The following is a 27834-nucleotide window of genomic DNA, read 5'->3' as shown; positions in this document are numbered from 1 at the left end:
TCCGGATTGTGGAAATCCTAATCTGAAATCCAGAACTGAATGCTAGAACTGGATTCTGGTCTAAACTGAAGGAGTCAACTATGTAGGCTAGAATGATAGAAGTATCAATTTGTTAGCTTTTTCACTTACGAAATATTTAGGAAAAATGCAATTCGAATTATTTGTGGTTACCTCATGCTATTGAAAATTCTGTTGAGAGAAAACTATGTTAAATGGAACAAAAGATAAGCTCTTGGAAGGCATTCCATAGTAAAGTAAAACGTATTTACGTCAAAAATCCGAGCGAAATTTTTCTAATTAGAATCTATCAGACTGTAATCCTTCACTAAACTATTTTTTTTCACTTCCGATTAGCATATTTCAATAGATAAGTAGTTCAAAAAATTCTCCAGATAACATTTAGAGCCCTTTGAAGGGTTGATTGCAATGCAAACGACCAGCAGCTGGATGACGCAATCGCTCTTGTTTGAAGTGAAACTCACACTGCGAACGATGCACAAAAAAACCGTAAGGCAGCAGAACTGAATGCTATTCTGTATGTGTAAATAAAACTTTCAGAAAACTTTAGTTCTGAATAATTTGTGATTATGTCAAACAACTGAAAATGTTATCATAAATTGATGATCATATTTCAGATGGCATGTAGCGAAAATGATGTTGATACGTTAGATACAACAAGAGATATTCTCGATCAAAAACTTATCATTCTCTCAGCAGGTAGATTTTGAAAAGGCGCCCCATTGTAAAGTAAGTCGTATTCACGACAAAAAAGATTGTCAGTTGGGTTTTTTGATATTCGTCATCGTTTCTTAGAAAATCAGATTTAATGCGTGAAAATAGCCCTCTAAAACACCCTAAAACACACTGGCCTCAGACTTTAAGACCTTTCTTTTGAATCTAACTTAGTCCAGCTATCAGTGAGTACCCATGTTTTTTATTTATTCATCGCATATCACTCTAATATTTCGGAACCGGAAATAGGATCTGAGAAAATTGAGTGCACATAATGGTTACATACACATATATACACACATTCAGAATTTGGGTGGTTTCAATGAACTGATTAGAATGCTAGATGACACTCGACCCTCTGGACTTCGGTTCAAAAATCGGTTTTTACAGTGATCACATAACCTTACATAACATTTATATTTGAGAAAGGCAAAACATGAAGTCAAATTCACCATCATAGGAAATCGATACCAGACCGACCACGGAATACTTTGAAATGTTATCCTATCCGCCGTACTCTTCAGACGTTGCTTATTCAGATTGCCACTTGTTCCGATCGTTGACATATAATCTATCCAACGAGCTCTTCTGTTCATACAAAAAAAAAAGTCAAAAATTAGATTAATACTCGAAAGGTTAATTGACGGAAGTTCCGTTGATTGCTATTCTCATATAGAAAGGTTATACAATCATTATGAACTTGATGTCCCATACAAAGTCCTTAAATTTTATCCGGATCCGACCTCCGGCTCCGGAATTACAAGGTGGTTAACGCTAAACGAAATCAAAATATGTGCACTAACGTTTTCCGGAGATGGGTGAAACGATTTCCAAACAAAAAATCTGAGTTTGATTAAGATTCAACATCTGGATTACAGTGTGACAAATGCAAAAATTAAATTTCAAGAGTGAGCATGTTACAATTGGTTAGAAAAATCTTCGAATTTGCAAATCTTATAAGTTGATTGCCAAACAAACTCATTTCGGTCATATCGGTTCCGAAAGTACCGGAAAAGTGAATGTAACTTATTTCGATTTTTCGAAGACGGTTCTACTGATTTTTACAAATTTTGACTTAAATAAAAAATCGTAAGATTCCATTCAAGTTTCGGAATTATAAAGTGAAAAATAATTAAAATTTTAAACCATCATTTGAGTCACTTTGTAAAGAACGTATGAATTCTTCAATATTGTTCTTAAAACTGTTTCAAAATGTAAGGATTGTTAGCTGATAGTCTAACGAAACAGTTTTGGCTATACTAATTTCCGGTTCTATAAGTACCGAATGTAACTGGCAAATCTTCCAAAACGGTACTAACCTCGATTTCTCAAGGACAGTTAAAACGATGTTCACCAGGATCCGACTTCCCGTCCGGAAATTATAGGGTAAAGCGTGTCTGTCATTTAACGTGGCGATGCAAAACACTAATAAAAACTGTTTCAATATGTAGGTTTTGTGAGTTAATAGTCAAGCTCAAGTTTTACCACTGGCCAGAAAAATTCTTGTTTTTGTCAAGAGTCAATGGAAAGTATTTTGGAGGGGCTGGGGTCCACTAGGAGATTGATAGTACCTATAAGCTCTCTCCGGACAGTACCAGCCTAGATGCCGTGTGGAATCCGGCGGAAAAAAATGAACCAAGAATAGATCCACTGGGTTCCTGCTTTCATGTCGTAAAAAACGACAATTGCAGGAGTTTCTTTTTCCTTTCAGTTATCAGATATTTTCTATGTTTCACTTCTGATTACTCTATTCTACTAAATTATCTCTTCATTCAACCTATCAATTTCCGTCTAGCTTCGGAAAAAAGTTTTATTTGGAATGTTTTCTTCTTCCATGTTATTGATTGTCTTTCAGGATTATAAGTTGAATGATAAAAATCAACTATTGCGCAAATCCGTTGATATTACAAAGTTAATAACAGAGATAACATACATCGTTATATTGAATACATAGTAAAAAAATACTTGATATTAATATTTCAAACAATAAATTAATATTTTTCTCGGTAGCCGGCTGCCCAGATCAACCAATATAACCAATTAATAATTTTAATAAATAATTAAAATAATAAAGCGAAAATAATAAAGAATCAAGACGCGCGTGAAATCTGTTGACCTTTATTTGGTGATTTAAAATGATTTTATAACAACTGTTTAGAATATGTCAATGCAATGAAACAACTATTTTGTCTAATTCACTCGTTTATTTTGTATCACGTAATTTCATTTATAAAAAATAGGGAAGTTTTTATTCTTTGGTATTGCAAATTTTCCTTCAGTTTCCTCGAATAAGAGCTGTGAATCAAAACTTCCCGGGACTTCAATATAGGATATTGTTGAAACGTTAATTCGGGAAGTCAATGAGTTTAGTGGTGCATCCGAGCATCTTGAAACCGGAGCATACTGAGTCGCGCGCGAATAATACCAATACTGAATTTTACTAACAAATATCCTTCTCCCGTGATACTTGTGGAGTGCGCAGTAGTATATACGGCCTCTAGTAACAACAAGTGTTGGACTAACATCCCTTCCCATTCCTTAGACGATCTACGTTCGTGCCTGGCCGGCGCCGGTACTGAACCATGAATTCTGGAATTACCAGAAGATGTACATTGAAGGATGATTTACCAGTCACAGGTCGGATCATCTAGAAACTCCCTTACAATTTCAGATAATCACGATCAGTAACGGAGTAGCAACCAGGGGTGGTCGCTCAAGCTCAAGTTCAAGAGTCAATGAGAAGTATTTTGGAGAACCTGACAGTAATATTTATATGAGTGATATAAAAAGAGTTTGTTACCCCACCAGGTGGATTAAAGCTGGTTTTCATAGCACCAATTCGTAAGCAAAATTGTGTACTCCAACTGTTTTACGTTTACGCCTGCTCTTTACAAACATAGATATCACACATCGTATTGCCAAATAATTCGGATGAAGAATGATGGAATTCACAATAAGTTAATGAATTTATTTATAAAAAATAGTCACAGTTCTATATAGGACTAAAATGATAATTCTTAATCACTCCAAATAAAAAATTCAAGTATTCAATTGCGTGAAATATTAGAGTCAAAAAGATAAACTCTGACGATACTCGATTGAACAGAGCTGTTTTCACTGTACACGCAGAGAAAAAAATAGTAAACATAACAAAATTTGGGTTTCACACGACAAATATTTTTTATTGAAATAGTGACAAAAGAAAATCTGGTTGTTTCAATCAATATTTTGATAAAAATATTAAATATTTTACTTTGTGCATTCAATTTCTTGACAAACAATTTCACAGTAAATCCATTTTGAAAAATTAGTTTTAAATGAACGAACTCTAGTTAAAAGTAATAATTGTAGCGCTTTAAATTTACAATCTTTTTAGTTGGAATAAATGAACTTGAATTCAACTAACGCGTATGTATGTTATAATCATAATACATTTTGTTTGTTTTAAGAAAAAATGATTTCTTTCAAACTAATTTTGCAAGGTAATCTTTGGTACTACTTTATTTCAATTCATATTCATTTTTAATTTCCTAAAAACCAAACCAAACGTAAACAAATTTTATCCGCTGTAGAAGAAAATGCTCTGGTTTATGCGCGCGAGAAAAAATCCAAATAGCAGGATTAAGTCAACATGGTTTTTGCCGATAACATCAACTCAACTTTGGTTGACATGTACTAAATAATAAGTTTATTTCCACAATAAAGTCAGCCAGCACAAATATTTTTTCATTTAACGTGAACAAAGTTTTGATTTAAATAAAACATAGAACAGGACAAATTAATTCAAAACAATCATATTCAAGCTAGAAATCATCATAAATCAAATTTAAAAATCTACTAACAGTTGCGGAGAGTACGAGATCGGACGTTGAAATTAATGTCATGTAGCAAAGCGGAGTATTCAATCTTTTTGTTGAAAGCATCAGTTATTAGCAGTGTTGGGAAAATAATCGAAATTTCGAAAGCCACGATGAAAATGCAAATGAAATGTCTTGAAATTCTTTAAAAAGTCCCCGGAAAGTTAATCCAGATCCAACTTCCGGTTCCAATATTATAGTGCGATTAGTAAAAATTGTCAATTTCATGAGTATTTTTTCACAAGCGATGGTGAAACGAGGTACACATTTTTATAAAATTTACTGGCAAATCCAGGATCAAGAGTAAACCAAGTTAACTGTCATAGATCTATGTATTCATATATGCAGTGCAACCCGTGGCTTGCACGATTGAGTTTCAAACAATCTTTTTTAACAATAATTTATTCTCAAATAAATGTTAAGCCTGACTTTTTGGATGAAATATATATCAGTTTTGATCAATTTTTCACCAACGTTTGATGGAAAATTGCTTACATTTTATGAATGTAGATTTAAATTCCCTAATAAAAATCTGCTTCAATGCATTTGTATTGGATTGCGCTACACAAAATGAACAAAACTAAATATTTTCTGTTACAAAAACAGTTTTCCGGAAAAATAAATAGTTTTACGACAACATTCCATATCCATTGCCTTTTGCGTGTTAAATTAAAGGTTCCTATTTTGCGGGTTTACTTATAAAAAGTACGTAAATCTTTATAACGCAATAATTCCTGCAGAAGAAAATCCTTATAGGAATGTGTTTGTTGCTAATCAAATGTGTTAGTGGAAGTAAGCAGTTTTCAGAAAATAGGAAGAGTTTTAGACTAAGATTTTCGCTTGTTTTGAATTGCAATTCTAAGCAGAACAAGCTTCACAAATCATGGTTCAAATTAAAGCTCTCAGTGTCTTAGTGTCTTACTGTGCAATTTCATCCAGATCCGATTTCCGGTTCCGAAATTATAAGGTAATGAGTATCAAAACTTTCAAACTGTCATACAAAATGATGCAAAATCGGTACGCATCGGTACATGCTGGTACGGAAGTAGAAACCTATCTCTCACGAGACTGATTCCGGTATTTGTGAGGATCCTGTAGATTCTGTAGATCCGAAAGTAAAGAATTTGTTGCCTTCTGATCATCTGCCGTTTTACATCCAGCGAAACTATTCAAGCCAAAAGCGCTTGATCTCCCAAGTTCCCGATGACTGAATGACTGCAGGAGCTTAAATAAAGCAGTCGTGAATAGAGCCTGATACATAACTTTTGGAGTGTCATAGGAACTCAACCCGAATACATCCATTCTATCTATCTTTTTCGTTAGTTTCGGTAAGATTACAAGATGGCTGAAATTTTTACTCGAGGGTCTGAAGATCAAATGCAGGAGACGATTTTTATGAGACTTTTTTTTTGTTTATTTCGACTTGGCTTTAACCTCTCTTACGAGACTGATTCTTTCAGTACTTCTTCGAATAACAAAGAATGCTTTAGTGGCTTTGCTGTTCAGGAAGGTAAACCTTCCATAATACACTTATTCCAGTACTTCAATAGAAGAAGTTCCAAATTTGATCTGGTTCGTTAGTTATCTGGAAAGCATCTAAGCTTTTCCCTTCAATATGCGGAATATCTATAGCAGATTAAAAATTTTAAAATCCCAGCAATTTCTCCAGGCGGGTTTTTTTTATAGATAACTACCGGTTTTATAGATAACTACCGGTATGCAGAATATGTTCTCTACATTTAGAGTGTCTTTTTAGGACGTTTTTAAGTGATTCATTCGGTGGTTTGTCATTGTGGATGTCAGGGCTGCAATAGTTTTTTTTGTGCCATAAAGTTAATCGCATAGCTCATTACGCTAGAGAACGTCTATACAGCAGCGTTGTTATAATCATTGTCCAAAATTTAGTCCAAGTTAATTTGCATCGGGAAATAAGTCATGTTAATGGAGTCAAGTTTACTAAAATTATAACTGATCATGTCCGTGGCTCAAGTAGAACGCTTTCAAAGGAACGTGTCACTTGAGCTAGTTAGTTTTGATTCAGTCATATTAGTGTAGTCAATTTGACTAAAATTATATTAGGTTAAATTTTCAATAGTTGTTACATAATTTTTAAAAAGTCGGCGAAGGTAAAAAAGATGTGTAAAGATATGTTAGTTTTAGAGGAACAAACTGCATGATGTTAAGATATATATATATATGACATGACAACATCGGGTCATTCCAGTAGTTCGTGATTGCTAACCGATTCGCATACTTGTTCTTCTTCGAATAACAAAGAATGCTTTAGTGGCTTTGCTGTTCAGGAAGGTAAACCTTCCATAATACACTTATTCCAGTACTTCAATAGAAGAAGTTCCAAATTTGATCTGGTTCGTTAGTTATCTGGAAAGCATCTAAGCTTTTCCCTTCAATATGCGGAATATCTATAGCAGATTAAAAATTTTAAAATCCCAGCAATTTCTCCAGGCGGGTTTTTTTTATAGATAACTACCGGTTTTATAGATAACTACCGGTATGCAGAATATGTTCTCTACATTTAGAGTGTCTTTTTAGGACGTTTTCAAGTGATTCATTCGGTGGTTTGTCATTGTGGATGTCAGGGCTGCAATAGTTTTTTTTGTGCCATAAAGTTAATCGCATAGCTCATTACGCTAGAGAACGTCTATACAGCAGCGTTGTTATAATCATTGTCCAAAATTTAGTCCAAGTTAATTTGCATCGGGAAATAAGTCATGTTAATGGAGTCAAGTTTACTAAAATTATAACTGATCATGTCCGTGGCTCAAGTAGAACGCTTTCAAAGGAACGTGTCACTTGAGCTAGTTAGTTTTGATTCAGTCATATTAGTGTAGTCAATTTGACTAAAATTATATTAGGTTAAATTTTCAATAGTTGTTACATAATTTTTAAAAAGTCGGCGAAGGTAAAAAAGATGTGTAAAGATATGTTAGTTTTAGAGGAACAAACTGCATGATGTTAAGATATATATATATATATATATGACATGACAACATCGGGTCATTCCAGTAGTTCGTGATTGCTAACCGATTCGCATACTTGTTGTTCTTTCTATACGCAGATGATGACTGGGTTGGAATGCGGTCACCGTTTCTGTACACAATGCTGGCAAGAGTACCTGACCACTAAGATCGTTGAAGAAGGACTGGGCCAGTCGATTGCATGTGCGGCTCATGGGTGCGATATCCTAGTGGACGACGTGACCGTGATGCGGTTGGTACAGGATTCGCGCGTCAAACTCAAATACCAACATCTAATTACGAATAGCTTTGTCGAGGTTAGTATGATAAACCAGCTCGAAAAAAAAAACAAATGATCAAGCTCAGTAAAACCTTTTCAGTGTAATCGTCTCCTGCGCTGGTGTCCCTCAGTGGATTGCAATTATGCAATCAAAGTACAGTACGTCGATCCTCGCCCGGTCGTGTGCAAGTGTAATCACGTGTTCTGTTTCGAATGTGGCGAGAATTGGCACGATCCAGTTCAGTGCCGTTTACTGAAAAAGTGGATCAAAAAATGTGACGACGATTCTGAGACGTCCAACTGGATTGCGGCAAACACCAAGGAGTGTCCGAAGTGTAATGTTACGATCGAGAAGGACGGTGGCTGTAATCACATGGTGAGTTGTTTCTGGTGCGATCATTGTTCAATATATTGTCACTGTGATCTTTGTATAGGTCTGTAAAAATCAAAATTGCAAGTACGATTTCTGCTGGGTTTGCTTAGGATCGTGGGAACCTCATGGTTCGTCTTGGTACAATTGCAATCGCTACGATGAGGATGAAGCTCGCGCTGCTCGTGATGCTCAGGAAAAGTTTAGATCGTCATTGGCAAGGTAATTTGTGGTTAATACGTGCTCCGAATTGTTCACAACTAATCAAATTTTTGTAACAGATACTTGCATTACTACAACCGTTATATGAACCACATGCAATCACTGAAGTTTGAACATAAATTGTACGCTTCGGTTAAGGCCAAAATGGAAGAAATGCAGCAGCATAATATGTCCTGGATCGAGGTAGTAACATTATACTGACTACAAGAACAAATATGATTTTCTATTGACAAAATTTTGTTTGTTTTTAGGTTCAATTCCTAAAGAAGGCTGTGGACATTCTATGTCAGTGCCGCCAAACGCTCATGTGCACCTATGTGTTTGCTTACTACCTGCGTAAAAATAACCAATCGCTTATCTTCGAGGATAATCAAAAAGATCTTGAGACCGCCACGGAGAAGCTTTCCGAGTTCTTAGAACGTGATATTACGTCGGAGAATCTGGCCGACATCAAACAGAAAGTACAAGACAAATATCGGTGAGTTGAAAACGTCGGTATCAGTAATTCTCGCGTTCTGAACTCTGAAGTTCAAATATTGGAAACACATTCTCAAAATTATACAGAATTATTTCGACTTTTTTATTGATTTTGTTTTGCTCATCAATTCTATTCAAACTACAATTAAATACAGCTTTCTATTTGGGAAGCTAATACGACAAAAAGGCGGTGTTCTGATTATCCACAGTTATTGTGCCGAAATCTGTTGCTTACTGGACAGTCGTATGACGAAGCGGAATGAATCCGAAAGTAGTCTTTGGGCTTTTTCAAGAAACAAACAAAACAATTATGATTTCATCGTTTCTGTTCCTCTCCATTTACGAGTGAAATATTAACTCACATGTGTTATATCTGGCATTCACTGCATCACTCGTTGATCGCGAATGTTCATTTTCCAATATCGGTGTCTTCTAGTTGTTGTATGATAAGTGCTGGAGCTGAATTGGTAATAATTAAAGTAGCACAAATCAATCTCTAGCATAAACTCACAGCAACACTTCTACAAGAAGATAAAGCTTCTATAGCTTTGGTAAAAGAACCATAATTTCAGAAGGGAAATTACTTCGTTGGAAAGTTAATAAACTCTGTTTTCGTTGCCTTTTACAAAAATGGTGTGACTAAACCACGTGAAATGCCTCGAGAATGCATACTTGCAAATAGTGCTCCCGACATATCTCCCATATCTGAGTTTATATCGGGTTATTTGTGCTGTCATGGTCAGTCTGATGATTGGTTGCATAGACAGGAACTATGTCTATTGTTCGGCATTTTTGTCGCATAACCAACCTTTGCCAAGAGATAACATCAAAAAGGTTGTGTCATACTGCTGCCTTATACTCGGCAGTAGCGTAAATGCTCACCATTTCATTTTGGGCAGCATAGATATTAATTCGAGATGCTCTGATCTGATGTAGCTTGTGAGCAATACAAACCTCTCTCAAACCTGCACATAGTCAATGTAGGTAATCGCCTAATTTATGTAACTCTCTGCTCCGACAGAATTTCGCATGACAATCTACTTGCATCATATGAAGAGCCTTGTTCAATTCGGATTGTGCGAGCTACTAGATGAACTCTTTGGTAGAATGCTGAACTTGCTAGATTAAAGTAGAAAAGCTTGGAAGCACAGGCGCAGAGATGGGTCGAAGGCGTTCGTGTCGGCTCGAAGGGTTTACAAGAATGTCTTCGGTCCTGTGAGCGAACTGGTTGGAAAAGCCTTTGCAGAAATCGAAATCGAAGGACTTTCGTGTCTGGTTCTCAATAACTTGTTGGATGAAAGTGATGTATTTAACCGACAGCTGTTCCTGAGACTTTTTAGGGTAGTTACGATTTTTAACCACTTGCTCGAAGAATGGGTCAAATGGGCAGTTTTTAGTTTGGCTCCGTACAAGTCCTCTGGAATTGATAGATTTTTACCAGTGTTACTCCAGAAAGAGTATAAACATTTCGATAATCATATATTGATGACCGATATTAGCATAAACACACTATCTTTAATTTAATGTAGTAAGCTCAGTGATTTTTTGAGACATGGTGTTATCATGTTGCATTATCATAAAATAAAAGGTGCTTTTCGCTCATCGTAGCATCCCGCAAGAAAATCCCTTTTTATATCGTCATTTGAATTGCTTAGCTATTAATAATAAACGACAGCAATCATTACCGCTGTGGAATCTCTTCCTCCTAATTCTAAAAACATATCATCCAGCGCAGTGCTCTAGCCAGTGCCTTTTCTTAGCAGCTTCTTTGGCAATTGGTCATTGTCAGCGGCTTTTTTGTTCCCCAGCTTACCGATCTCCTCTCTTAACTTCGATAGATTAGACGCTGAGAATCTCTCGTTGGCGTTGGAGTTTTCACCAAGTTTTCTGTGTCGTTCACTGTGTCTTGTGTTTCGCCATTCGTAGTACTGGCCACTAAATGAGCAGTTCACATTCCAATTGAATTTCCTTGTGTCATTTACGCAGTTCAGCTGTTCTATCGCTTAACGATCTCGATCTTCCTGGTTGCACGTATTTCCTCCGGGAAACCGAGTTCTGCCAAACTCCGTCGAACCAGTCATTTCCTCTAGTCGATTACAGCCATCTTCATGATAGCAAACTGTTCTGTCCGATCCCGGGATCCTGTACAATGCCTCCCAGCCTACTTTCCGATGATAGGTTTCATATCTCATCGTGGACAACTATCGTAGGTTCGTTCCAGCTGTGCGTAAAATGCTTCCTTCTCCTTATCTCGTGCGCGCAATGTATGTTGATGATGCTGTAATTGAAGAAACGGCCTTTAATCTTCACAGTCTATCGCTGATTGGTTTCCATCCAACCAACTCGGGTAATAGGTAACCGCTCGATGTCCCCTTCTGCATATTATCTGTCTGGTCCTGTAGTGCTACGACAACGAATCGGCGAGATGGTAACTCGTCGTACTGTATTCGATCGCACCCTGGGAGGCCAGTTCTCATTCGCAGTTCCGTGTGCCGAGGTTCCAATCATAGTCGCCAGGATCGTTGCCAATAGTTTCTAATCGTAATTCTCGCTATATTGTTCATAACATACATGGGTGGTTCGTTAGGCCTGTCCCAAGACCCTGTCTCGTCGGAAGGCCATAGTGGGGGTTTCTTTGTTATCAGAAAACGTTTTCAGTTCCACGTATGGTAGAGTTATCGCACCCTCTCATTTTGTTACTACCGCGAAAGGTTCATATAAATATCGATATCAAGAACGACAAAGTAAAGCAAAGTTCAATTTCATTTGAAGCTTACAATTCAATATGACATAAATATTCAAACTTTTTTCAACAATCCTAAAAAAAACGTAGTAAATGGCGTTATTAAAGAAGAGATGGTCAAGCTCGGCATTTTAATTATTAATTGATTTTTCAGGATGGCAAGTGACCGGGAAAACCGGGAAAAAGTCGGGAATTTCGTTTCACCGGGAAAAAGTCGGGAATTTTAGTGCAAATCCGGGAAAAAAATTACTAGCCCTAATCGTAGTAAATCATGATTTTCCCGATTAAATAAATGAAAAGTTTGAGGCAATATTCCATTTTGTGTATAAGTAAGAAGTTCAGTAGAAGTTTTGAAACATCGTATTGTCCCACACAGGTTTTATGGTACACAATGCACTGGAGATGGGGCCAACATCCCATGTTTCGTTCAACAATTGTAAGGGTTTAGCAGCAATTTTTAATGGATCAGAAAGCATTTCTTAGTTGTTATCAACAACAGCACACCAGAGATGGCATTTCACCAGAGTGATACACGCTGGAGTTAGATTCTTGTCCACACCGAGGATGTAAAAAACGAAGCACCGCACAAAGAGGAAAGCGCACTTCTTCTCAGTGTCGAATAGACAGCATTTGAGTGTGTGCTTGTGGTTAAAGCAGCTGGCGCGAGTGAAACACATTCTTTTCGCAGGAATCGCTCACACGCGCTTTCGTCTAAATACACCCAAGTGACCACTGGCGCGTGATGGTGAGCGAACACTTCTGTGAACTTCAATTAATAGAGAGTAGATCTGGCCTTGCTATGAAAAATTTGCAATGAAAACCGAAAATTTTACGATGAATTGTTTTATTTTGCCGATTTTGCGTGTCCACGCTTCTTCTACGCAAACCATACAGCAGAGTGCTCACCGGCGTGTACAGCTCTGTGAAAGTATCTGCATCCACCTCAGAGAATTTATTAGCTAATGCTCTAGCACTTTGGTGCGATTCAGTGGAAGAGGTAAAAGGAAATAAACAAACGCACTCATGATGCGTGCACACTTTATACAACAGTGGTGTATAAATGTGAAAGAGAAGAGCTCTCGTTGAAGTTGTCAGTGCGAGGGGAGAAATTTTGCTTGCTCTTCGTCACACAGAGGAGATAGACATCTCTGCAGCACACCGAACTGATGCTTTTGCTGGATTTCTGTTAAATTTCAGAATAAGTTTGCATAATATGATTGCACAAGAAATATCAGGTAACATGTTTAATAAAATTATGAAAAATTCTTGAGCCTTCATGTTTTTTAGTGGGCTAATGCAAAGTCTTGGCATTAAATTCCTTTTATGGAATTTGGCCTTTCTGTTTCAACAGACTTCGCAGCCGATTCTTAGTGTACAGAATCATTGCATGGCTAGTACTATGGATCCTACTGACACTAAGAATCCTTCCAGGTCGGGGCTCGAACATACGACAACTGGCTTGTAAGACCAGCGTCCTATGCATTGAACCGCCAACCCGGGACAGGCTAAGTGGGCTAATGATTATCCTAATTTCATCATAATTTGTCTCAGTAATGTCATCTTGAGACAATACTTGTGTAGTAATCTTTTTATTGATTTCAATAAGATTTGCAATGAGTATTTGATTTCCTTCTTTGAGAGTTGAAATTGGTTTTTGAAAGTTTATGAAAAACCTTAGAAAGGTTTAGAAGATGGTTTGATTTGTTCAATGAATGTTTAATGTTTAATTTATATTAAACATCATTACTTATGCATTTCATAGTAGGATTCACACGAATGCGGGTGTCGATGTCGACAAAGAATCAAACTTAGATCATCTCAGTCATTAGAGGCATAGATTGTTGTTGTTTTCCAAGAGCGACAAGAGGCTACCTAGAAAACACTAACAATAATCGAATTTGGGGTAAAAGCTGCACTTAAGAAAGTTATTGAAAAGAGCATGAAGCCTAAATAAAATGAGTTTATTTTTAGACAAAATTGCAAGAATGTTATTGCTGTTTTCCTTCGTGAAATTAAAGACTTATCACTTTTATCATATCCGCTGGCCAGCTATGTTTCTTGTTTTAATCCTACTGTTACCTCGAATTAATTTGAAATAATCAAAAAGATTGAGTTTTTATCTTGAAAAGCTAGTATGTACATACGAATAACATTAGTAGCAAAGTAACAGACAAAAAGACAAAGTACTGTTGGTTCTAAAGATGAATATTTGGACAAATTGTGGATAAGGTTTTTTAACGTCGTTCCAAGGATTATTTAAATCATAAATCTTCTATTAAGCAAATCCTCATACTTAAACAAAAACGTTTTGAAAGTCTTGTGGCTCATTGTTTCGTTGATAATGCCGGAAATCGCCGAGCTCAAAAAAAAAACACGTCTACACCAGCCGCTACAAGACAGAATGTAAACAATGAATACAGCTGAAAATTTCACCATACATTAGGGACATATGTACCAACAAAATAAAAAAAAATTGACCACCGGACTCTCCAGACGCGCGCAATTAAAAAATTCCGGGAACTTTTTGAACAGACCTCGTATATGAGAGAGCCAAGAACGACTTCTTCCCATTGTTATGTGCACTTGGCATAATGAATATTTCCTATTTCTAAATCGAGATACCCAAAAAATACTTTATTTCTCAACTCTCAATGTTCTTTTGGATATGGGATTTCTAGAAATATTCAAAAAATACTGAACATAGGCGATTTGAGTCTGTTCTAAAAACCGGGAATTTTTTGTCTGGCGCACCTGGAAAACCGGGAAATTGAAATCGGCAATTCACTTGCCACCCTGATTTTTCAAAACTTTAAACTCAGAGAGATGACTGGTTCTGCCGTACTAGAATGTAAACATGATTTCCAGCATAGATTCGTGTCCGGATTTATTTACTGATATGGTTATCGGCAGTGTCCCGGGATTCTTCAAAGAGTGTTCGTTCACCACATGTCATACGAAGGGGTAGGTTTTTTAAGGATTTGGCGAAACTTGGTCAGTTGTTGCGCAGTTATTTTTCGTGGAGTGACGGCAGAGATTCTGTGTGATTTATAGGTGACATTTAAGGCGCGTTACTCCGGTATTTGTTGCAGTCCAGTTTTACATTATTTTTGTTGATGAGACATACGACACCATCCATCTACTCGTCGGGTATTTGTTCTCAACAAAATGAAGCTTAATAGCTAACTTCCTTCCTCCATTTTTGACGAGTTCTTTAATGCCATTCTACGCATGATTGTCCTATATTCTATGGAATTCCCTATATATGGTAGAATTATGCGGAGAACGACAGTTTAGGTAATCGATCTTTTATCTTTTTGTTTATTTATTTGGAAGCAGTTTTTCACTTCAATCTTGCATGCGTGTTTTGCCCTTCTCATTAAGAAAGGTTATGCAATCACTTGAAAAACGGACTAGTAAAAATTGGCCAAGTGTCATATACCATTTTTTTTTTTAAATACGTTTATTATGTCTCAATCGGAATTCAAGGTAAAATTATTATATCGGGATACTAAAATTAAAACTTAATGCATTTATATCTACTGCGCCGTTGCATTCTTCAATAAAGTTGATGTAGCTTAACAAGGTTTTTAAGATTTGCGTTCGCGTAGTTTTCGCGATCCACTCTAATGATGGTCGTAGCAGTTCACCACTCTGGAATGTGTGCCGGCTACCAACTAATGCCGAAAGTTTTTGCTGTAGAAGATCGTAAGCTTCCCTTACTCTCAAGCAGTCAAAGAATTTGTGTTCGATGGTTTCAGTCTGTCCTGTACAATGCAAACATTGCTCACCGTCGGTTCGTCGCATGACGTTCATTAGACGTCTGTGTGGAATTTTTTGGTTGACCCACATGTACAATGCACTGCGCTGAGTTGATAGAAGCTCTCGGGCATTGATGTTTTTCCATATCCGAGGCCAGTCGTATCCAGGATTTATTGTTTCGACCCTTGGTCTGTCTGTACGCATAACGTAAAAACTGTGAATTAGATTGGTGGATGGGTATTGACGGATTTGGAAAGGGAGGTGGGGGTAATTTTATAGTATTGTTTTAAGGCATGGAAGGTCAGAGACGGAATTTGCGCGGGGGGAAGTTGCTTGGTGAAGAAGGGAAGAATAGTACGGAAGGATATCAATCTCTTGCAGATGACGGTTGATCAGCAATGCCTTGCATTTCAAAGCCGGTAAATGCAGTTTGAGTCCGCCATCTTTTTTACTTCGTGCCAATTGCTGCATCGGCACAGTAGCACATTCACCACGGAAGAGGTAGGTTCTCATAGTGGCCGTAAGTTTCGCAACGTGAGCAGATGTCGGGTACAAATTCGCTGCCACGTACCACATTTTAGATGAAATGAACGTGTTTAGAAGGATTACTTTCTGATGTAGCGCTAAGCAGCGTATCGAGTGCAGCCAAACCTGACGTGCAAAAGTTGTCACAATTGCGTCCCAGTTGAGCTCCACCATTTGTCGCACTGAGTTTGTGAAGACGATGCCCAGTATTTTTATTGTGGGTTCAGTGCATATCCAGTCCACAACCAGAGGACCGTTGTGGTCACACAAACATCGATGGCAGTTGTCTTCTCTTCATTCAAGCGAGCCCCCGCCACTTGTTCAAACTGCCTAAAAAGCAAACGCATCTCATCCAGTCGGTCCGCACTGGTTACAATGGTACTGATGTCGTCCGCATAAGCAACAATCAGGTCTGTCCCACACACACGCTCCAGCTGTCGCAATAGAGGGTGCAAATAAATCACAAATAGATGCATTGAAAGAGGGTCTCCTTGGCGGACTGATCGCTGAATAGGAAAGGGTGCTGAGAGGTGTCCGTTTATCAATAAACGCGACGAAGAGGCTTCTGATATGCGAGAAAGCAAGTGTATAAGCCCCGCGTTGAAGCCTAAAGAATGCATGGTTTTGTATAGAAAACCTTGATCCACCCGATCAAAGGCATGATCAAGATCGAAAGACACCAGTTTGCCTTTTATTTTGTTTGCTTTTAGCAGAGCTATCCGATCTTTTATAGCCAACGTAGCTTGAAAGATGTTTGTAGAATTAGCACATTTTTGCGACTTCGTTAAAATGTTATGAGAGTGCATAACATTTTCTATTCTCAGTTTTAGAATCCGTGCGAGAATTTTGTAATCAAAATTGACCAAACTAATTGGCCTGTACGATCGAGCGGTGTCGCCCGCACCTAGTTTTTTAACCAAAACAATTACTCCATCAACGAACTGCGTAGGAAAATTAGATCTGATCGCTTCATTCATTATCAGATTAAGCTCTCGGTGGATTACATCGAAACTGCGCAAATAAAATTCCTTAGGCAGTCCGTCAGACCCGGGTGATTTTTTGAAGCACTGCTACGGATAACAGATAGTATTTCGCTTGTGGTGATTTCATTCATACAAGACTCATTAATGGGATCCTGCTCGGGTATAACTCGCTGGCACTGAAAGACACCCCCTTCTACTTCCTCCACATACTCACGTGCGTATAGATCGGTGAAGTATTGCACCATATGATCCTGGATGGCACCGGAGTCTTCGATGACTTCGTCTCGTTCATTCTTCAGGCGATCGATAGTGGTTCTTTTCCGCACTCGCTCACCCAGCTGGTAGGTAGAAAGGGGTTCGTTTGCTACGAATGTCTCGTTGATCCGAATAAACATCTCCGAAAATCGTCGCTGGTGAGAGAGCATCTCTGCTTTTATTCGGTTGATCGTGGTAAGCATGCCCGGATTGTTTTGATATCCGTCATACGCTTGTCGTAGTAAGCCGAACAGACGCTGTTGCTCCCGATAGAAACCATCGAAGGCGAGTTTTGACTTCCAGCGATAGAAAGATTTTATTTTGGGTTTTGCGCACATCAACCACCAGTCCATCCAAGTACGGTAGTAACGGCGCTGACGAGTCCAATATTGCCACCGAATTTGAAACTCGTCAATATTCTCGGAAGTCAAGAGATGTGGGCGAAGCGACCAAAATCCGGTACCGTGAGGTCTATCGGTGAAAGGAAGGCAAATTCTTGCGGTGACAGCTTTGTGATCGGAGAAGCAGCAGACGTGAGTGGCTGTGGCTCTCAGATGATTTCGCAAGCCAGCGCTTACATACAGGCGATCGAGCCTAGACGAAGAGTTGTGCGTGATGTAGGTGTACTCGATGTCACGTGGTCGAAGCTGGATCCACACGTCATGCAGATGTAGTTGTTGGACGGCTGATTGTAACGATCGGCTAGCGTTCGTTCCTGTAGCATCGCATATTCTCAACACGCAGTTAAAATCGCCACCGAAGATGGTGTGTTCTGTCCGATGACGGAGGTAGTAAGCGACAGTTGTGTTGAAGAAACGCTCGCGTTGCGCTCGAAAAGCAGTACCGGATGGAGCGTATATATTACACAGTGTAACATTATTTACACGCAGTGCGATCAATCTCCCGTCCAGGCTCTTTTCTACATGAGAGAATTTCATGTGTTCTTTGAGAGCAATAGCAGTACCTCTCCTCGCATGGTCCACATTGCAAACCACGTTGTAGCCGGGTAATGTTAGTGTTTCGTTTTCAACTTCTTGTAAGAAGACAATATCGAGATCCATCGATCGGACGAAAGTGCGGAGAGCGCTCAGTTTTGTTTCGTTGGTTATCGTGTTTATATTGACGGTTCCAATGTTAACGCTGACGAAGTCCATCAACATTTCATTTCACTATCCGATAGGTCGTGTGCAGACTCGCCTTTGCTGGGCTTCAATTTTTTGTTCGGCTGTCTGTTCGAACGGCGTGGACCGTTCGATGTCTGCGAGCTGTCCGTTTCGTTGCCATCGTTTTTCCGTTGTGCACTGAGAGTTGCCGGTATCCAAGGCTGGGGGGCAGCTTGTGCTGCAGTGATTCTCTGCTGGATGGAAGCAGGTGTAACTGGGGGAGCCATTGTGATGTTCTGCTGTGTCTCGGCTATCTTCGGGTCGAGGATCAAAATGCTTGGTTGGAGTCCCGCGGGTTCGGGCGAGGATTGTGCATGTGTGTCCGCTGGCTGCTGCCGCGGTGGTTTTTTCATCGGTGCTGTCTTCTTCGGCTGGGCCGACATTTTCGTGACGTTCGCGTATGAGAGATCCGCAGTGAGCTTCTGCACTAGTAGTTTCTTGTTTTGCACACACGGGATGCCAATGTGTACAAATTCGTGGCAATGTAAGCAAGTGTGCCGCTGCCCCTTGTAACCTACCGCTGTATCTTCCCCCTGGATGGTTACGAGTGAGGGGATATTCTTTTTCACAACCATCCGAGCGATACGCACACCAGTCTTTACTCCTTCGAAAACACCGTATCGATTATCCCAATAGAGGTCACGAACTTTTAGCACCTCGCCGTAGTCAGCGAGAAAAGACGCGATTTGAGTGTTAGTGACGTCTTCGGGAAGATCGAATATTTGTACATCAACCGCCCCGTCCTCCATCGTTATTCGTAACTTGTAGGACTTCCCGTCGACGTTGAACTCGTGGTGGTTGTCGTGTTGCTCAACAATCTTCTCGGCTAGCTCGAGGTTACTGACCTTCACGAAGGTGCACCCAAGCCGTCTGCTTGGCTGAAGTTGAAGAACATTTTCGCGGGTTAAACCAAGCTCCTTTCCGACGAATTTATGGATCACTTCGTGCGAAAAGTGTTTCGGAAAACTCGAGTAAACGTAGTGAATAAATTGTGCGACTCCTGAGAAAACATCGACTGTTTGGCTCGGGAGTTGAACGCTAACTGTTTCGACTCAGTTCATCGAGCTGTGTGTGTGTATGTGTCAAATAATCTCACTATGTTTTCTCGGAGATGGCTGAACCGATTTTTGACAAACTCAGATTCATATGAAAGGTCTCATGGTCCCATACGGAATTTCTGAATTTCATCCGGATCCGACTTCCGGTATCGGAGTTATAGGGTAAAGTGTGTTGGATATTGTACACCGTCACTTAAACCGGCGAAACAAAAAACGTAAAAAAAATTCTAAACTAATCTAAAAACTTTTATCAGTAGACGGTCAAACAAACCGATTTTGGTTTTTCTTTTAAGAATTGAAGAAAACTATTTCAAAGAATACCGCAGTACTATATATGATAGTATGATTGATATGAGAAAGGCATCATTACATCACTAGGTGGATTAAAGCAGGTTTTTAGTATACAGTATCAATGTCAATTAGAGTATGATAACCGAAACCATGTTTCGATGATTGTTAATAAACAAAACTCATGATATAATAATTCTAATCATCTGACACTGTTCTCTTTCTCAGATACTGCGAAAAGCGTCGGAAGGTGTTACTGGATCACGTGCACGAGGGCTACGAAAAAGATTGGTGGGATTACACCGATTGATAGAATATTTTCGGCGAGGACGTTGGGAACTTCTCTCCCGGAAGTCTCCAAACATGTTGAGTACATATTGGCACACACTCAAAATCGAATGAGTGGTGGTAAGTCATAGCAAAACAAAAACGCAAACAAAATAATAGAAACAAAAAAAATATTGGCGACTCGAACATTATTGCACAGTTTATCGACAGAAATAGCAAAACATGTAACAAATCTGAAAAGTTGAATCCGTATAAGGTGTGCTTTTACTTTCGCTGTAAGCATCCGATTTTCAGATAACTTAGAAAAGAAAGCGAAAGACGAAATATGTGTAATGCTAATGATTAAGAAGTAATGTTGTTATTTATCTGTTCTTTCTCGTTCATTTTATTCTTGCGCATCCGATTCGCTCACTTAAAGAAAGAACGGAGGAAAGTATTTGAGTGCATGTTCAAAGGCAAAATCTGTTTTGAAAGTGTACATACATTACCGATATTTATCGTTTAGATGAACACACTGCAAAAGTTCTATGTATAAAGCGTTTAAAATTTTAGTTTTGCGTGAGAGATAAAAAAGTGTTTGAATTACACGAAGTCTACTGATCCATGAGCGAAGATTTGCGATCCACGAATTTATGACAATGTTCTCGTAATAGTCATCAATATCGTTTCCTCGCTCTTAACGATTCTACAAGTGAAATGCGGCAGTTTTGAACGACGACAGTCAAAAAATATGTGATGTTTTTCTTCATAAGTAAATACTTCAATGAATCAGTGATCTTCGTAATGTCCAGATTGTTATCGACAGCTTGAATTGTAAATCGATGGCGAAACACATAATCCTAGCATTCTAATTGTCCCTTTTTATCGGTTTGTAACTTTACTAAGCCACACCAACCTATTTTTTGGGTTGCCTAACCTAAGTTAACTCAGGTTTATTGAATTTTTCATAATTAAATTTGTTTCCATTTAGCGTGTAGTGACAAATTCGAATCAGTAAACCAGCCGTTATGCATAGTAAAAATTCTTCATTACAATCAACAGGCTTGACCAGTTTTTTATGTGAGTACTATTTTTCGTAGACCCTATTTCTTTGCAACGTGTTCGTAATTTATTTGCTTGTACCATACAAACAGTAATAGTGTTTGCGGCCGTAAAAGTATACACTCTTAAATTGAAGTAATCTAAAACGATTTACTTTTACGCACCCAATCGAACCTTATCATCTTTTTAAGCCATCTAATTTTAATCAATAACAAAGAACACGGCTTGGCAAAATGTCTCAGAAATAGTGAACATTTGGATATTACAAGAATAATAGTTTTTATCTAGACTTTCGTCAAACTAGTCTTTTCCGTAACAAAACAAAAAAATATTTTTTTATCACAGAAGATTACTTTTTTCTAAGAGTGCACTCATCTTTTCATTCGCAAGCTTTTTAGAATGCTTAGAACAGATTTAAGCAGAAAATAAAAATCATTAAAGTTTTTGAAAAAGTGATATAAAATTTTAACGAATCGAAAAAAAAGAATATATATAAAAAGTGATGTGAAAGAGGTATATAATAAAAAAAATAATGGAGAAAGTAACCAATTATATTCGGATGATAAAATGAATATGTTAGCACTTGTCATTTTCTCATTTGTTGATTACAGAGATAAATGAATTACTACAAACATGATAAAATGCAATGTAAAGCCCAATCGGATCAAAAAGCAGAATAAATAAGAGCTAAAATTGAAATACTTTCCTAGCTGGTTTGCATTTTAATTCTCAATCCGAAAATATCCCTCTATGTCCAATTTCTTGCTTATCATTATAGCACCTTTAACTGTTAGACAATGTGAGATAAAATACACTGAGGGGGATACGTACCGCGCAAAAAAACAGGTTCGAAACTGACGCGATTTTTAGTTCAACAACGTTGAAACTAGGTTCAAAACTAGCTTCAAACAAACGATTTGACAGCAGCTAGAGTGGAAATTGAGTTAGGTTTGGCATCAAGCGAAAACGACATTAGAAATGCATGAAAAGTCGAGATCTGGTATAATCTATTTTTTTTTTAAAGTATCTGAGAATTGACTTAAAAAAACGTTCGAGATAACACCAGATCGCGACGTTTCACTTCTAAGACTAAACAAGAAAACTTCTGAAATCCGCCTAACTTCGGAAATCCGCTTGAAAAAATCGCGTAACTTCGGAAATCCGCGTAAAAAGACATCAGTGTAATCCCCTGGGATAACCCTTGAAGAGATGTTCGCATTAGGTGGATACAGTATCATTTTCTATATCTTTTAAGAATAAATCGTTTTGCCTTTCTCATATAAGGAGTGTATCGATAAGTAGTTAGCAACATTCAAACAGTTATTACTCTTAAATGGCTTAATTTTTTGCAGCGTGTTTTGCGGTGACATGTTTGTTTACATGTCAATAACAGCTGCACAATCGATTGGTTTCGGTACGGTTTATCGTTTCAATGATGAGTCGAATTGATCCGGAAACGCGAAACAAAATTCTGCACACTTGGTGCTCAGAAAGTGGTGTCACGTACAACGAAATTGCAAAACGGGTGAAAGTGCACCACACCAGTGTCAAAAATATTATCGAGAAGTTCGGTAAGACCCTTTCCATGAGGGATTTGCCCCGATCCGGTAGGAAAACGGGTCCCAACCAGCCCGGCAGGGACACAAAAGTGGTTGAGTACATCAGGAAAAACCCATCGGCGTCGACGCGGGATTTGGCCCAGCAGTTCAACACCAGCATCGGGATGATTCAACGGATCAAAGTTCGGAACTCCCTGAAAACGTACAAGAAACAGAAAGTGCGAAAAAGTCCCTGGTACAGCAAGTTCAGGCCAAAACAAGAGCGCGAAAACTGAATAATCGGATTCTACAGAATAAAGACGGATGCATCCTGATCGACGATGAAACCTACGCCAAGAAAGACTCTCGAGCGCTGCCCGGACCGCAATATTATACGAAATCGGTTTACCAGGACCTGGACGACGCTGACACTACGGTGGCGATGGAAAAATTTGGGCAGAAGGTGTTGGTCTGGCAAGCAATTTGTATCTGTGGTTTGCGGTTGACGATTTTCTTCACCAAGGGCACAATTAACGCCAGGAGTACGAGCAAGAATGTTTGAAGAAGAGGATGCTGCCACTGTACAGAAAGCATAAGGCTCCTCCTCTCTTCTGGCCGGATTTGGCTTCAGCCCACTACGCCAACTCCGTTCTACAGTGGTTGTCAAAAAATAATGTACAATTCGTGGAAAAGGACATCAATTCACCGAACTGCCCGGATCTTCGGCCAATTGAAAGGTATTAGGCAATTGTCAAGCGGCACTTTCGGAAGAAAGGTACAGTGTCTCAAAACATGCAGGAGTTAAAAAAAACTGGACAGTTGCCACCAGGAAAGTCACAAAAGTAACTGTGCAGAATTTAATGAAGAATGTCAAGTCTAAAGTGCGAGCGTTTCACAGAAACTAGGATTTTCTTCAATATAATCAGTGAAGTGCATAAAAATGTAATTTTTCTACAATATATCGAAAACTGATGTCAAAATATGTTTTTTTCGCTTTTTTATTCAATAATCAATGTTGCTAACTACTTTTCGATGCACTCCTTAGAAAGGTTATGCAATCACTGTGACTTTTTAACCGAGGCCCGATTTTCACAAACATAGATTCAAATGAAAGGTCTCTTGGTCCCATAGGACGCTATTGAATTTTACCCGGATCCGACTTTCAGTTCGGGAGTTTTGGGGTAAAATGTGCAAAATGAACTAAAAACATGCAAGCGATTTTCTCAGAGACCGCTCATCCAATTTTTATAAACTTAGATTCAAATGAAAGGTCTCACGGTGCCATATGGATTCATAAATTTCATCCGGATCCGAATTCCAGTTCCGGAGTTATAGGGTAAAGTGTGGTAAATATTGTACACCGTCACTTAAACCGGTGAAACAAAATACGCAAACAAATATCTAAACTAGTCTCAAAACTACACAAATCGATAGCCATTATTAGTAGGCAGCTAAACAAACCGATTCTGGCTATCCTGTTTATCATCTCACTCACTTTTCCTAGAGAACTGCAGAACCGATATTTCCAATTTTAGGGTCAAATGAAAGGTTAGGTTTCATCCTATCAAAAATTACTGCACATTTTTAGATACAACAAAAATTTAAACCGTCGTTTTGAGTACGATGGCAAAATTGCATAAAAACTTCAAAATTTGAATAAAAACTAGTAGGGTTTGTACGTCATGTTGGTTGGTGGCCGTACCAACTGATTTAGATTATACCGGTTTTCGGGTTCCGGTGCTGGAAGTGCATATAATAGTGAAACCACTTCGTTTTCTTAATGATTACCTACGCGAACAAAGCACTGTTTCATTCTGTAGGTTATACTAGTTAATGCACAAACAATCCCTTGGTTTCTTTAAATAATCGAGGAGAAACATTTTGAAAAGAATACCACCGTATTATATATATGAGAAAGGCATCATTACACCACTAAGTGGATTAAAACAGGTTTTTAGATCGATCTGGTTGTAGTCTCTGATTTTACATTTTAATTTTTGTTTTTATTTTATTGTATGTTCTGAGCAATGAAAAACCCACTAGATTTCTTACAGGATACTCGATATTCACTTAAACTAATTAGTTCTTAGTTAGTTATTTAGTTAGTTAGTTAGTTAATAATCTAGATAGAATGCGGAGAAAACGATGAATTCGAAGACAACGACGGTGAATATTAAGCTTGGAGCTCAGAACAATTGAATCGAGGTTGGAGCTGATCTGCGATATCTCTGCAAAAGGGTACCAACTGCTAAAAATTTGGATTCCAGAAGACAAGGATAAAAGCAAACAGTTGGAAATCGAGAAAAATTTCATGCATTTTAACCGATAGCAGATGATGATGTAATGCAATTCTGACATGACTGGTATATGGGGGTAAGCAGAGGAACATAGCTGGTTGCTTCTGAGGCCTGTCATTCGTAAAAAATCAGCAGAAAAACGTTACCAAAGTACGTGCGCAAATCATTTCAAGATATGTTAATAGGGAACCCAGTCCCAGCTGCTAAATACTCGAATAGCAATAGTAGTGTTAAAGTTAAGCTAAGCTGAACTGAAGTAGGCCAACCGTAGTTGCACTTCGTTATTAACCGAGTGAGTGAAAATGAGCAATGAACCAAGAAAATTAGGTTAATCACTGTGAATACCCACCTACCCAAAAGTTTGGGAATAACTGCAAAGAAAAACTGTTTTATCAAGGCAGCCGGCTACCGAGAAAAATTATATTGAATTTTCTTGTAATAGTTTGAAGAGTGACACGAAACCTAACTAAAAATCTATTATCGGTTATCAGGAGTGATATAATGAATTATCTCTTTATTCTTTATTTATTCAACGTAATGCAAACGCTGGGAAGCTTATTCATCTACATTATAAACATTGCAATTTTAATGGTTTTTCGTGAGAGATATTTTTTATCATTAAAATCATAGTCTTGAAAGACGAGAAATAAAACGAAAAATGATAAAGTTTTTTGCCAGATCGAATTATTCTTCGAAACTTAAAGAAATAGATAAAGAATTCTCTCGACAAACCGAAAATAAATATTTTGTTCACATAATTGTATTTTAGAATTTGAAAGATTGGAAATAATTGAAAACCAAAATTTGATGAAAAGAAACTATTGCAGTTGTGACCTTTTACAATATGGACGCGGGAATTTGGGAATGCAGAAGATTGCGTGTCTAGAAGCAACATGCATCGAACTAACAAACCTCCTCTCCCCAAGTAGATCTGCATTCAGAACTGGCCAGCATCGATATTGATCAGCATATTGAAATCAATACAGTTTGCACAATGCAAAGCAACGTGTGATTTCCACGCAGGTTGCTTCAGTAAAACATATTGTAAACTCTATTGGTCCTGATCAATGATGGATCGATCTCTAATGATTGCTCCGCGGACCTGTCAGTCAGTAAGATAGTGTATTAAGCGTCTCGCTATAAATGTTCAAACCCACCGGATGGTTTGCTTGGAGAAAGACCACTTCTCAATTATTTGGCACTTTGAATGCCAATAATTGAATAGCAACATTTGTTTCCGGATAATTCATTTGCATTTAAAGTTTTTTTTGTGTCCGGCTAAAGATGTTTTAAAACGATATCCAAGTTATTTTTTATTAAGTTTGACATTCGAAAGTACTTGAACGGAATTCCTATACTTGTTGCCAGTTATTCCATTGCAGCATACAGTGTTTTGGAATCCATATGTCCTCTACGATGGTTACATCAGGCTCGTTACTACTCGTTCAATTGGTTCGGCGCTCCACTAGACGCCAGAGCAATTTCATCCAAAGACTTTTCGTGGAGAAAATATTGATGCAGGATGTATTGATTCGTAGTTTCCGAATGTTTTATTAATTGCCATTTACTGTCCAAATGCGTTTGCGATTCAATGCATTGAGCACTGGTCTTTACAAGCCAGTTGTCATATGTTCGAGCCCCGATCTGGAATGGTTATTAACGTCATTAGGATCGTAGCACCAGCCATGCAATGGTTCTGTATGCTATGAATGGGTGCGAAGTCTGTTGAAACAGAAGGTCCAATTACACAAAAGGAATGTAATACTTTGCTTTGTCTTAAGGCGAGAAAAGTCCTATGAAAAATGGTCGTTTATACCGTTCACTCTTTTACTTTTGTCTTTCTCATATAGAAATGCACTGTGAAAACCGACTCTTGAACCGAGGCCCGGAGGGCCGAGTGTTATGAGCAAGGATGGCTTTTATCGTATCAAAGAACGTTCACTGGCAACTCTTCACACGATTGAATCAGTGCCATCAAAGAGAAACGGAAATCATCGCAACAACAAAAACCCGGCATGGCTCATTTAACATAGAATCGACAGTGTGAGAGTGAATTTCTCTCGATGACATCTCTGAGAATCAAAGGTTAGCACGCTGCTGTGGGGATCCTCTCTGAAACAACAAACAGAAAAAAGGGGTCCTCTCTGAAGCAACAAAAGTAATAAAAACGGTTATGTGCCCTAGCACAAAATTTGTTTAACCCCTAAATGACCAAACCTGCATCGGCCAGAAATAGTCGAAACACGTTTTCGTTCGGCACGTCAGAAAAGACATTACACTCCGTTGCAAAACAAAAAGTGTTCTGTAAGTAGCAGAAACTTTACGTCTCCTTAGCGGTTCAAATTGAACTGCCGAGTTTAGAACTAAGCATTTCAATTTGAACTGCTCTGCACTGATGAGTCAAAGACGAAACATAAAAAGTAATAAAAACGGTTATGTGCCCTAGCACAAAATTTGTCTAACCCCTAAATGAACAAACAGTCCCTTATTCTCGTTTCGCGATCCGATTCTATACAGGCAGTTTATAATTGCGATAGAATCATTTTACTATTGCCGCTTATTCTAACTATGTGCATATAACCTTTGCATAATTTGTGTCTATGAATGCTCTACACAAGGGTTTTGAAATATTGCAACCTAGTATGAGAATGATCAAGTTCAATCATCGATTCGATTTTCTGCGATAATTGTCAACTTGCGATTCTCTCTTGGGAAATTCCACACAGCAACGATCATTATCAGACAGTAAATTTTTTTTAAGGGAGTGAAATACTCAGAGTATGAAGTGAAGCAAAGTAATGTAGCAAAATTCTCTCACGGTTTAGGCATTGAGAGACTCGAGTTCTTGTAGCATCTTCTACCGGATTGAAAATGTATACAATATAGATAGCAATATAGCAGCTTCTGTCAAATTTTCGGCAATCACCAACACTGGCCATGAGTGTTACTTCGCGTAACCGATTTCAACAAACTTTGATTC

General features: G+C 38.2%; 1 protein-coding gene across 1 annotated transcript in view; it reads left to right on the top strand.

Moving 5' to 3' along the window:
• Positions 1 to 21718, top strand: part of LOC131435081 (E3 ubiquitin-protein ligase ariadne-1) — a 34429-nt gene extending 12711 nt beyond the window's left edge. Inside the window, exons 4-9 of the mRNA XM_058602590.1 lie at positions 7669 to 7884; positions 7948 to 8223; positions 8282 to 8439; positions 8499 to 8622; positions 8691 to 8917; positions 19919 to 21718. Coding sequence (XP_058458573.1) covers positions 7669 to 7884; positions 7948 to 8223; positions 8282 to 8439; positions 8499 to 8622; positions 8691 to 8917; positions 19919 to 20000 — 1083 coding nt within the window. The 3' untranslated portion in view covers positions 20001 to 21718. The remainder of the gene's footprint in view (positions 1 to 7668; positions 7885 to 7947; positions 8224 to 8281; positions 8440 to 8498; positions 8623 to 8690; positions 8918 to 19918) is intronic.
• Positions 21719 to 27834: the final 6116 nt, after the last annotated feature.

Source organism: Malaya genurostris, chromosome 3 (genome assembly GCF_030247185.1).
Source record: "Malaya genurostris strain Urasoe2022 chromosome 3, Malgen_1.1, whole genome shotgun sequence".
In the NCBI taxonomy this organism is placed as follows: domain Eukaryota; kingdom Metazoa; phylum Arthropoda; class Insecta; order Diptera; family Culicidae; genus Malaya; species Malaya genurostris.
Note: the sequence above shows the minus strand (reverse complement) of the source record. Positions and strands in the feature narration are given on the sequence as shown.